Source organism: Amblyomma mixtum, chromosome 2 (genome assembly GCF_055824585.1).
Source record: "Amblyomma mixtum isolate Tamu chromosome 2, ASM5582458v1, whole genome shotgun sequence".
NCBI lineage: Eukaryota > Metazoa > Arthropoda > Arachnida > Ixodida > Ixodidae > Amblyomma > Amblyomma mixtum.
The window spans coordinates 127,347,392-127,360,686 of record NC_143013.1 but is presented as its reverse complement, the minus strand read 5'-3'; the positions used below and the strand labels follow the sequence as shown (position 1 = coordinate 127,360,686).

The 13,295-nt window shown below is 44.1% G+C and overlaps 1 protein-coding gene across 1 annotated transcript; it reads left to right on the top strand.

Annotated features, from left to right (window-relative positions):
- The first annotated feature begins 2,298 nt into the window (after positions 1-2,298).
- On the top strand, positions 2,299-7,485 carry LOC149360828 (4-vinylphenol methyltransferase 2-like). The gene is made up of 4 exons (XM_089567938.1): positions 2,299-2,310; positions 2,837-3,379; positions 6,169-6,334; positions 7,277-7,485. The coding sequence occupies exons 1-4, from the start codon at positions 2,299-2,301 to the stop codon at positions 7,483-7,485; spliced, it is 930 nt and encodes a 309-aa protein (XP_089424064.1).
- The last annotated feature ends 5,810 nt before the right edge of the window (positions 7,486-13,295 follow it).

Here is a 13,295-nt window from a genome sequence, read left to right as displayed (position 1 = left end):
TCTACTGTATGGCGTGTCCGCTCACGACAGAACCTGCTAATGAAAACAGTGAACCGTTGCTGACGATGTAGCTCTTCCTAAACGGCCTCCACAACACGATCGGGGAACTGGTCGAGGCCCACCGACAGGTCCAATACATCAGGCTCACACAAACTTCCACAGGTCGGTATATCCTGGACACCCTCGGAATCAGAATACCGGCCAAAGACCCAACCCTCCTCGCAATCCCACGGCCCCTTCACCGGGAGCTTCTCATCAGGCCGCTCCCGAGGAATATTCACCCGTCCCACCATGAGCAGCGCCGCAGAGCCCGAGCGAAGACACTCCATCGAGCGTACGGCTCAGATCCGGACGCCGTATGGGTGGACGCTGCCTGCACAGGTGATCAAGCGACAGCAGCTGCAGTGGACTCCTCTTCATACGCCCTCCTCACACTACCTCTCCCTTCAGACACGTCCCCAGAGGCTGCAGAGGAAGCCGCCTTTGCACTTGCTATCACTCGCACGGAAGCCCGGTATATCTTAAGTGACTCTAAAAGTGCGATACAAAATTTCGCTCGAGGCCGAGTTCATGTCCCTGCTTTTGACATACTGGACTCGCCCGATGCACCCCCGCCCCGCCATTTGGAGCTGATATGGGTGCCTGCGCACTCCGGGAATCCCGGAAACGAGGCCGCCAGCCTTTTTGCCCGAGGTTCTTTAAACCGGGCTCAGGTGGCCTCTGATCGGGGATTCACGAAGGAGTGCATGCACTCATTCAGTGATCTGACCCAGGCATACAGAGTCTCACGCCAGCTCTACCACCCACCCCACACCTCCCTAGATAACAAACACGCAACACTCTGGTGCAGACTACAGACACACACTCTCCTTTCACCCCTTAACCTAGCCCACTATCATCCCTCCCTCCCCACTCCGGCATGCGCTCTATGCCCAGAACCCTTCGCCTCTTCCCTCCACATCATTTCCCTCTGCCCGGCGGACCTCCCCCGCGGGACCTAGAGAACCTCAAGACCTGGGAGGACTGGGAGACCCTGCTGCCTCGGAGGACCCGGCCGTGCAGACCAGCGCACCAGCCGTGCTGCCACTGTTATGTACCTTAGGAACATAAACACTTGAGTGCGGTGGGGTCATGCGGGGACCCTGGGGCGTGCCCCGAATACCTGTGTAAATATAGTTTTTTCTCTCTCTCTTACTAAACCTACCTAATTAACAGGCTATTGTTCAACAGATGTGTTCGTGACAGGAGCTTTTAACGCTGTCGGGAACCGAAGAGAGCGATGGTCAGTTTATGATGTTCGGTCGTGCTGTAGCTATACGCTGCTGCTTTAGGCGCTCGAGTCATTGGTTCTTCTGCAGTATGCTATCCGAGTCAAACGTTCCATATGAGGAGCACACATAAAGTATGTGAACTCAGACTCCATATGGTATAGAATTCATATGACTTCCATACAGTATCCATGACGGCATATAGTGCCCGCAAGTCTCCATATGCGCTTATACATATTTTATATCGTCTCCATAAGCTCTATATAGACTCCGTATAATTCCATAACCAACCATGGAAATATGAAACTCGTCAAGCGGAAACTTTCAGTAGAGTAGGGGTCACGTTTTCATTCATTCGTCTGTTTCTAAACATCAAGGAACAAATCAGGGTGTATAATCAAAAGAATCAAGCAAATCGCGTCTTTTAAAAGTTAGGTTAACATATCAGGACAGCATACAGAGAGTGATTTTTATTCGCTTGGTTACTATTTGTGAGACAGCGCTGAATTGTTTTTGCAGAAAGTGATTTTAAGTTATAGATATTTAACAACGTAATCATAATATCCAAAAATATAGCTACGGTAACTATTCAAACGACACAAAATTTCATACATGACGCGATACAGTTGAAGCTGTCGTAAGGAGCGTACAGTCAGGGACAAAAGTCTCCGGACCACGTGTTCCTCAACGAAGCCGATAGGTCTGCTATTGGTCGGCGGCAGGAGACCACACTTGTGGAGGTAAAAGTTAAATTTTTGTTCTTTCATCTCCACAAGTGCGGTCTCCAGCCGCTGTCTGATAGTAGAGCTATAAGCTTCGTTTGAGGAACACGTGGTCCGGAGACTTTTGTCCCCGACTGTACGTCCTCTGAATGCCGACATCATACGATAAATCTCAAGAATTGAGGCATTTTTCTCAGCTTCCTATCATAGCCGCAGTTATTTACGAGATACAAAAACTAGTTTGTTTTTCTCTCACTCTTGTGAACCTGAGTTCGTTGACTCCTATGCCGCAGTGCATGAAGGGGAGAATGTTACCTGCGGTAAGTAATGCCCTCAAAACAATCGGCTAGTGCTTTCTATATCGCTGCAAGAGATCGTTCCGAAACACACCAAAGATTGTTTTTCTGACGGTTTAGACCACTTCAGTTTATTGTCTGCTATGTTGCAGTAAATAAAAGGGACAATGTTACCTGCCGTAAATATTAGACTAAAAGCGATGGACGACTGTTTTGGGTGTCGCTGCAGTAAAAGCTCACTGAGACGCTTTTGACAACAGGCAGCGAACGTGATACAGTGAATGATGTTTTGGGGCAAAACCTTTCAGAAAGCAATTATGTGCCGTACTGGGCTCACCTCTACTCTCAGAGCTTCGCCGCGCAAAAACATCTGTGAAAAATCTGTCCACATTGACAGCTCACGCCACTTGCGCAAAACCTTTCAGAAAGCAATCATCTGCCGTACTGGGCTCACCTCTACTCTCAGAGCTTCGCCGCGCAAAACATCTGTGAAAAATCTGTCCACATTGACAGCTCACGCCACTTCAGATAGACGACTAAGTGCTCACAGAGTGACTCGAAAATGGAACCTATGCCATCGGAACGAAGCGGCGTTGATCTGAACCCTATGGGCTTGGTATCTTTGCACACCAACTTGTACCGAGAGAATCTGAAGGGCCTATACAGTGTGCAGTTCAAGAGGCCATCCAGCTTACAGGATCAGTATCTTGACCTTGGCTGCGGACCAGCAAACTTCTTGGCAGATGAATTGCTTCCTCGTCTGCGACCATGCAAGCGCGTCGTGGCAGTCGACATATGCGCTGAAATGCTTGACTACGCCAGGAAATATCATCAGGAGCTCGATGTGTTCTATGAGCTTTTCGATGTAGAGCATGGTAATCCTCAACACATTCTGGAAAAGTATGGCTCTTTTGATCGTGCGTACGCGTTCCTGACACTGCATTTTGTGTCAAACTTGGAGGCGGCATACCGCAACATTTATCGGCTACTTAAGGACGGCGGAGAATGCCTGGCTGTTAGCTTCAACAGAACCAGCATCACGGACACATGGCAGGAGATGTACGAGATGGAAGCATGGATGGACCTCATACCCGTAAGTGATGGTTTGGCGTTTCAGAGGTTCAAAAGTACCCTCTCTAAGCACAGATTGCACGGAAAACTTCGGTGGCATGAAATTGCGATAGTTGCATTATAAAGAGGGTCTTTAAAATCCCCATGCACTTCTTGGAACATTATGCACGGCGTTCACTGTTGGAGTAATATTTTAGGCATAATTTTTGTCTTTATATAGCATATCGGTACTTCGCAGTAAAGTGTGAAGAACGTGCGTGCTGATAAATTCCAGTTATAAAGAGTAAAAGCCACTAACAAGCAACATTTGGCCCAAACATTAAAATTATTCCTTCCTTTACACTCTGCATCTGCGCCTCCCGAAATGCCTCCAGTATACATAGAGTTCTAGAAATATAACCAAATTTTCGTAAGTGAAGCCACTGGTGGCGACCGTCCTGCCTATGTTTCCAACTAAGCTGACCTCCTGATTCCGCGAGGCATATCGCAGACTGTCCTACTTTTGAACTGCCACAGATATATATTTCGCATATATTTAAAATGATACTGAGTTCAGCGCCAGCAATAAACTTTGTGTGTCTGGGTGCCACTTCTTTTCGCTGCAACGCTGCAAAATCTTATAGTTTATCGAATTTTCTCAAACATTAGCAAAGTGTGAAGTCCGTTACAAATGCTGATATTCCTGACGCAGCTTAGTTATTTTAGGTGCACTGCTTGAAACTTGTACGAAAAGATGACCTATTTCAGCGCACCCAGTGAAGGTATTTCGTTTATTGTTATTTATTCGCTCAAATTCCCAGGATACAAAACAATACATGAGCTAGTGTTTCAGCTTTTTCTCCAAAACGCTGTTATTTGTATATTCATAATGAATGTTGTCTCAAAGCTGAATTGGAAGAACGAAACCGGAAAAACGTACTGCAGGTATCCGATCGGCAGCTTAGGCTGTTGCAATCTGTCTGCTTAATCTATTTGCGGAAGGTGCGACCAGACTATCTAGAGCGCAGGAAGGCAAATGTTTACTTTATTTGCCATTTTTGCTGTTAAACATGCCAAGTCAGTCAGGAAAACAAAGGCTGGTAGCCTAGATAAACACTAATTAACTGCCCAAACCTGTTAACGCCTTGTTTCCACGTTTCTATTCAACGTCCTTTTATAGATAACAGCTTCATGAGGTCAGAGGCGGTGTTAATCGCTGTGATTCCCCTCATCTGAAACTGCCTCTGACGTGTTAATCAAATGTATATACAACATGTATGTGCAAAGACGTATATATATACGGTGGTGCTAAACAATGAAAAACAGAGTCAAAAATTATCAAACCAGCAAACATTCCTGAGCTCAGTGCGAATAAAAGTAGACCTCATAAATTATAAAAGGAACAACGTCATTGAGCCATTAAAAGGCACTTCGTATCTGGGAGGACACAAACCATTCTCTTCAAACAAAATTACTTATTTACTACCAGTATATTTGGACTGAGGGGAGATTGCTTTACACATTTCCACGTAGGCAACTTCAACAGCTACTTTAGTTTTTTCACCTCGATATGTACAAAAAAAAAATGAAACCAGAGTAAAAGAAAAATTCGTACTGATATGTGACTCAGCATTTCCCGAGATCCCAGGCGAGTAAGCAGATCCTTCGCAGCGCAGTACCTCACAGCAATCACCAGGCGCTGCAGCTAGGAAGGCGTTCACTGAAACTATTCGCTCTAGATAGGGGCCACGGAGAAGAGATTTCCTGGTTTATAAGAATGATGTTGCAGTGAATCTATAAGGTACTTAGAAGCTCTGAGCAAAAAGAGCTGGCAAGACCAGCACGAAAGGTGCGAAGCGACTGATCCTTTCTACAAAGCACCGATGAGAGCGCTGTAATCGCGGCGTATTGGGGCGCATGGAGCGCGCTGTCACGTGGTATTTTGTTTAAGATGCGCGGGCTTTCGCTTTTCCCGAATAAAAACGGCCACGCTAAGTCTATCTCGTTGGAAGTGTCTGGATTAGGCAATATTTGTGGAACTCCACAACTTTCCTATTGACGCCTGAATGTTTCAAGCTTTATTAAAAAGTTAATTTATTTATCTCGACCGATTGTTCAAATAAAAGGAGCGAAAAAAATGGTCATGTAAATCTTTGGATAAACATTAACAACATCCACGCGATTTCAGCTTTGAAGAACGCTTATTTTTTTATATAGATCTTGATCCAGTTAGCTGGGACAACCTGTATACTTCCGACTGACTTTCGTTTCGCTACATCCCCAGTCTATGGAGATAAAGATGTTTGCAGGGACAGAAAATTGAAATTACTTTCCAGTTGCAGTAAGAATCAAAAGTGCAAAATAGTTTTATGCTGCAGCTGTTTGCTCTCCTTTCACTGCGTAAATTCATACTTTATTTTGCTTTCTTCTCTCGCTGCGTCCCTAGTTTTCTTCCAAAGGCATTCGAGTTCACGAGAGGATAGTTGATCTTCCTGTCTTTCACAAACAAATGGACGTCGACTTCATCAATACTGAGGGAAACTAATACAGCATGTTAACTTTGAGCCCTTAAGAATTTCTTCAAGATTGGAAAATTTTTCTGACAAGTGGCCAGCGCATTATAAAACTCTGAGTAAAGCAGGAGTCGGGCAGCATAATGGGTGTCGCTTAGTTTGTTAAGCTCAATACCTTCCTGTTCATGATACTCTCTTTGTCTCTCTCTCTCTTTCTCTCTTAGTAAACCAGAAACAATCATTGCTGCTGCATGGAGATCATAAACCGAACTTCTCTTGAAATTAGATGATGTCGTGGCGGAACACTGCTTTCATACAGGATCCCTGTGCTGTGCTGTCCAAGCGGTTCCGCGTCAACCAGCCAGTACACCGTCAAGAGGTAGAGGCTGAGGAAAGAAGTGCTATCGATGCAGCTGGACTGGAGCTGGTTGCCTGCCGCACTTACACCAGTCAGTGGACGCTCCCCACCGCAAATGCATGGATGGGTAAGTGTAAACATCCACTACCACAAAGTGATTGCGTGGCGGAAATTAGTAAAGCGTCTTATTCAAGGGGTGTGCATCTCTTAGAGATTGTCGAGTTGTTTTAACTGAACCTAACTGAGTCTAAATGAATCGTATATTAAACACAATACACTTATTCTTCGAAGGAGAAAAACAATTATTGTAGGTCACAATCGCGCTATTGTGGGTGGTCAGCGGCAGGTTGCTCACAGTGTGTTTTAGCAGTGTCGTCTGTTTTGAATCAGGCTTCCACTGATGACGGGATACTGTCTGTATTTCAGTGCTTGACGGATTACGACGACTTACTTATAGTCTGAGAAACTGATTGGGAAAGACTTGAGCATCTCTCAGTGGAGTGTGTTTCAGGTCAGCGTTTCGACAGCATTAGCCGAATAGTCCACCTGCCCCACGTTTGTGCCCTTTCGTACACGTGCAGCATTCAAGGTGTAACGCTTCCCCTTCAGCTACTTTCACTGCCCTCCAGACGCATAGCATGTGTAAAGGCACCGCTGGCGCATGCCATATCTTAACTGCTGTTGTTGCCACTGTGCACATAAACACAGTGAAGAGCTTCTAAATCAAGTTGATCATTATGATTATTAGGCTGAGGGCCAAAGAACATCTGAGGAAATTGTAAGGCATGCTGGAGATTATTACTCATTGCTGGCAAGTGCATTTCATTATTAGTCCTACCTCTACCAACCCAGTCGCAACCAAGCTCTATTACATAGTATGCATGTTTGAAAAGTGCGATAAAAAGATGACTTGGTATAACGCCTACTTCAATGGAAGCAATGGCATTAGTTAATGGCCGTAGTTTCTTATCATACGACTAAGGTTATAATACCAGAGCGACTTAATCAGAAGTGTAAACTAAATTGCTTACCTTGCTTAACGCTTCACTGCCTGCTTCTTTCCACGCAGAAACCCACGTGCAGTTCTTCAAGTTGGATGCGCGGGTGCCGGATGAAAAACGAAGCGCATTTCAGGATGTCTTCATGTCTTCTCTGCTCAAAAGACTGACTCCCACTTCGAATGGGGTCGGCCTCAGTTATGATGTCATCGTCGCTCACTGCCAGAAGCCCGCTTCGCCCTGTAGTGCAATCCTGCCATACCCGCTAATCTCTGCGTAAACAAGCAAGGTCCTTGAAAAGTGCTGTTAGAATATAGAGGAAATTGTGAAAATATATATACAATAAATATTGGTTGTTAGGACACCCTTAGTTCATTGCCATTGTCATTCTCGACCTCGTAGAGGCCACTGGTGGGGCTTTACGTAAGTTCAGCGCTGTAACACGCTAAAAACCAGAATTGTAAGTCCTGGCCAAGAAAGATGCAAAACTCAGTAACATCTGAACAGAAAATTGCAGTGTAAATGAAACCAGAGCTGCCATGGAAAGATGTACCCTTACCTAAACGACCGACAAGGTCCAGATATAGCATGTAAATGCACATATATGATTATATATGACAATGTGTATGATATTATATATTTATACAGGCTGTTTCACCTAAGACTTTCTGCAATTTTTAAAAATAGCCTATTTGAATTAGATGCCCGCTTTTTCTGGCATTGCATTGTCGGTGGTGTAGTACATCATAATGCAGATAAGACGTGCTAACTAGTAGGCTTGCTAACCAATATTTAATAGTTAACTTTTAAACTATTACCCTTGCGCTCCTTAATTATTGAGAGGCATGTAGCCCACCGTAAGTGATGTCCATATCCGTTTTTAGAATTTCGAGAACGCGATTATCCTCGGCGCTGTGGCCCAACAAATTTTGGCTATTTCGACGAGTTAGGTACCCTGGAGAGGTTGCTTTGCCTGCTAGCTTCTCAAACCGCATGTATTTTGGCGCGATGTAGGTGAAATTTGTTCGGCCACAGCGCCGAGGATAATCGCGTTCTCGAAATTCTAAAAACGAATATGGACATTACTTACGGTGGGCTACATGCCTCTCAATAATTAAGGAGCCCAACGGTAATTGTTTAAAAGTTAACTATTAAATATTGGTTAACAAGCCTGCTAGTTAGCACGTCTTAGCTGCATTATGATGTACTACACCACTGACAATGCTATGCCAGAAAAACCGCGCATCTAATTCAAATAGCTTATTTTTAAAAATTGCAGAAAGTCTTAGGTGAAACACCCTGTATATGAAGTGAATAATGGAATGATCTGGACATACTGATGTTTTATTTCTCTGCACACTGTAATATTTAGAACAAATATGACCGCAGATCCTGTTAGATATTGGAAAGGAACTGTTATATATTGAAACATTTTTCCATATATGATCATAGCCGTCTTATATAAAACCCTCTTACCGTATATTAGCACTACTGATACATTATATGGCTCTGTTTAACTATAAATGGTAGCAATTCACTTATGAAGCGCGTTTTGTATGTAATGCGCGATTCGTAATAAATTACATACAAGGGCAAAAAAACAAAAGCGGGAACGAGAGTAGACAATACGGGCGCCTCGTCCTTTGTTAAGGTTGAAGCCTTTAAAGGGATACTGAGGCGGTTTTCGATTCAGCTAACCTTCTAGGGTTTTGAAGTAGTGTCATTGCTGATCACGTCTGTGAAATTATTTTTTCGATTTTGGCTAAAATAGTTGCGCAATCACCAATTAAAAACGCGATGTTTAAATTTCCCGCGCCCCGCGCGCCTGCAGGGGAGGGTAACAGCGGAGAAGGAAACCTCGTCCATGTCGGCCAGCATGACGTCATGTTGAGGAGCCGGGGATGCTTCTGCGCACCCGAGGACGCTTTCAGCGCGCGTTGTTTCTCATGCTGCATGCGTTGTTCCTGGTACTGCGTGCGTTGGGACGTACAAAGCGTGTCAGCCGACCTTGAGAATCAGATTCAACAGGTACTACTCTGCGTTCGTGTCCACGAACAACTACGGCCGCGTCTGTGTCGTCTTCCACTGTTTTCCGCAAGATCACAAGCTCGCAGCGCAACCGCTCGCTGCTGTGACGAAGAATTCAAGCCGACTAAAGCAAGCTTACTCTGCTCGAAACACTTTCGTAAGAGCGGCTACAGGCAGAGCTTGTCCTAGTGTGATCTCTGGAGATTTCTGTCGAAAAGGCGCGGCTGAACCATCACACAGTTCCATCGATTTCCTCGCGCATAAGAGGCGTGTCACATTTCCGAGGAAGCGCCTATTTTAAAAGTAGAAACATGCTCACCTAGCCCCTGAAGAAACCTTATAGATGCTTAAGCATGTGTCGTTCTCCTCAGCTTAGGTGCGGCCAGACCACCTGAGACGTGCTCAGCAAGGCTCGGTTAGTGATTTTATACTCGGTTCGACGTGTCCAAGCAAGCAAGCAAGCAGAGCAAAGCACAATAAAGCAAAGCAAGCAAGCATCGAATCTCTTCATATGCGTCATCTCGTTTAATCCTAGCTAAGCAATTAAAATGAAAGCGTTCGACTTTGATTTCGGATGCAAATTTATGAGAGAAATGAATGCCAACCGAGTTTTTGCAAAAAAACACCGCAACCTTACTCGGTTTCTTCATAAAGTTGTGGCAGCGGGCGAGTTGCAGCTAGCTTGGCTTTTAAACACACATATAGTTGGCAACTACTTCACTGAACCTAAACTGCAAATCTAGGAAGGGCGAACGTTTCCGAGGCTTCGATTAATATTTTCTGGCATCTGCTGAACGCGCCAGGAGTGAAGCGTATTTGTGCGCATATTTGGCTTGGTTTCCAGCGCACCATGATTGCGTCACTATCTTGTGGTCACATGCCTCGCAGTGCTTGGCCACTGCGCTTCGCTAATTTTGACACCAACTTTGTGCTCCTTCATCGTTTCCTTGAAATACTTTCTTGCCCCAACCTGCAACGCCGGGTACTGAGAACAGGATTTTTTGTACACAGTGCTTTGGGCCTTTTCTTTAGGATGACGCTCTTCCGGGCGAGCCAGGAGGCATCCGGTGGTGGTAATTGACTTGAGTATTGTTCGCACCCCTTCCTTTCCGAGAATACGAGCCGAGGTTGTGCTGGCACCTTTTACGCATGGTCTGCATCGCGTCTTTGACGCTGGCGTATGCTTGTGCTAGGCGTAGAATTTTTTGCTTGTGTCTTTTTTGGTTTCAGGAGATACGTGGAATGAGCAAACTGTAGTATCCTTTTCTTCGGTGGTCAGTAAAAAAAAAAATAGTCGCCGTATTCGCTTTTACAACGATACGGAAAGCTGCGATCTGCCCTCAACGCAGCGCCTGATCCGCATCGGCCGCTTCTCCAGTCCTCAAAGTGACGTCACGACCTCTCTTGACCAATCACGGGCGGCGGCGCGCCGCGCGGCGTGCTCCGCGGCACAGGCCGCATATTTCGGCTAAAAAAGGCAATTCGCGCTTGTTTTTGCCTTATTTGGATGGGATATTCCAGTATACGGCATGAAAAACTATAGGATGCCGCTGCCAGCCCGATTTTCAGAAAAAGTGCTTCAGTCTCCCTTTAATGCCTCACACTGTAGTGACCAAGACGTGTTAGCAAATGTGTCCGCGTTTCGGATGCATGCCTTATATGGGCATATGCCGATCAATAGCGAATCGACACTTAATCGGGTGCACTCGAAAGACATCGGAACATGATATAAAAGGATTAGTAGTAGTTAAGAAGTGGCATTTGGGACTGTGCACTGCGTCTTCACCTTAACTAACAATAATCAGTGTGCGACTTAAGGTGACGTTAACTATCACTAAACATACATGCACTAAGCATACAACTATCACTAAACATACACTAAGCATCACAAAGCAAGAAATGTGCAAGTCATGCTTAACTCGAATAACCAAGCTGCATGGTATAATCGATATTTAAACCGCCTTTCTAACAAAAAGAAAAGACTTTTTCGAATTGCTAGGTATTCATTAAAACCTGAGCGATGGACTGCATATAAATCAGCTGCCTTAGCCTATTCCCGTGCACTAAACACTACTAAATTTTCTTTTTTTAATGTAACCCTCCCGAACATCTTAAAGTCTAATCCTAAACGCTTCTGGAGCATAATAAAACCTAGCACTAACCACAAAGTGTCATCACTTTCCGCAACTGGAAAACCCATTCCGGACCATCTTTGTGCCACTTCACTAAATGACTCTTTTGTCCAGTCATTTTCTTCCTCATCCGTTGATCGCCACTATCCCAAACTCCAATCGTGTAACTACTACTGTATGGATCGAATTGTGTTTGACTTTTATGGCATTATACATATCATTAATAATTTAAAACAAACATCTTCTAGCGGAATCGATGGCATTAATAGCAAATTTCTTCGGAATACTGTTGAATATACATCTATCATTTTGGAAAGCATATTCTCACAGTTGTACCATGATGGCGTACTACCCGAGGACTGGAAAACTGCTAAGGTCATACCTGTACATAAAGCCGGTGACAAACAGAACCCGTCTAACTATCGACCCATCTCTCTCTCACCAATACCGTGTAAAATAATGGAACAAATAATTTTCACTCACCTTGTTAATTTTCTTGAAGATAATAGCTTCTTTTCTCTGACTCAGCATGGCTTTCGGAAAGGTTTCTCCTGTGAAACTCAATTACTTTCCTTTACTAATTATCTGGACTTCTACTTAGACTCCGCGTTTTCCACAGACTGCATATTCCTCGACTTCGCTAAGGCATTCGATAAAGTTAACCATTCATTACTTCTATATAAACTCAGCATTCTAAATATTGACCCTTCTGTTCTGAACTGGATTCGCGCATTTCTTTTTTCTCGCCTTCAGTTTGTGCATGCTAATGACACCAATTCTTCTACCGTGCCAGTTGGTTCTGGGGTTCCTCAAGGTTCTGTACTCGGTTCTTTACTGTTCCTGATTGATATTAATGATCTGCCTGCTACTGTTAACTCTAAGATTTGTTTGTATGCCGACGACTGCGTGATTTACCGTAAAATAACTAACGATTCCGATATTCGCTCTCTCCAGGTCGATCTTAATAACATACTAGACTGGTGTCATAATTGGAAAATAGAACTTAATATTAAAAAATGTAAATCTATGAGAGTTTCACGTTCAAATACTACTTGTCCTCCTTATTTTCTTCACAGTCATCCTCTTGAAAGCGTAAGATCGTACCGGTATCTTGGCATACATATAACTAACACCCTGTCCTGGCAACTTCATATAGAACATATAGCATCTAAAGCAAACAAAACGCTTGGTTATCTTCGAAGAAACTTTACACTTGCTCCATCTTCGTTAAAATCATTCTTATACACGACCTACGTACGACCGCAAATGGAATACGCTTCATCGATATGGGACCCTGGACAGGTCTCACTGACACAGGTTCTGAAAATTGTCCAGATTCGTGCAACTAGATTCATTTTAGGCAATTACCATCGTACATCTAGTGTCACCCAAATGAAAAGGTCTTTGAACCTCCTGCCCCTAGCTACCCGCCGTAAGCACTTCCGCATCTGCCTATTCCATAAGATTTTGTACTCCAATTTTCAACTTCGCTCTCGATGGATTCAACCAGCACCGTTCATTTCTCACCGTCGTGATCATCAACACAAGGTCACAGTGCCTCATTGTAACACAGTGGCATGTGCGCAATCATATTTTCCGCTAACCTCTAAAGAATGGAATTCCCTACCCGCATCATTAACTAGCATCACTGATTCAACTCAGTTTAGAATAATACTTACCACTCTGATTACATAATGATCGCTTTTGTATTTTATTGTAGTATTGTGTTCTCCACGTACTAATATTGTTCTTAAACTATTTTATTAATCTGTTCCGTGTTAATTTTGCTCACTTCTTTTTATCCTGCCTCAGTTGTTCTATAGTTTTGTATGAATTGTGCTTTGTTTATTTTTCTTGTTATCAACTACCCTTCCCCTCTGAAATGTGCTTTGTACCCTGAGGGTATCACAAATAAATAAATAAATAAATA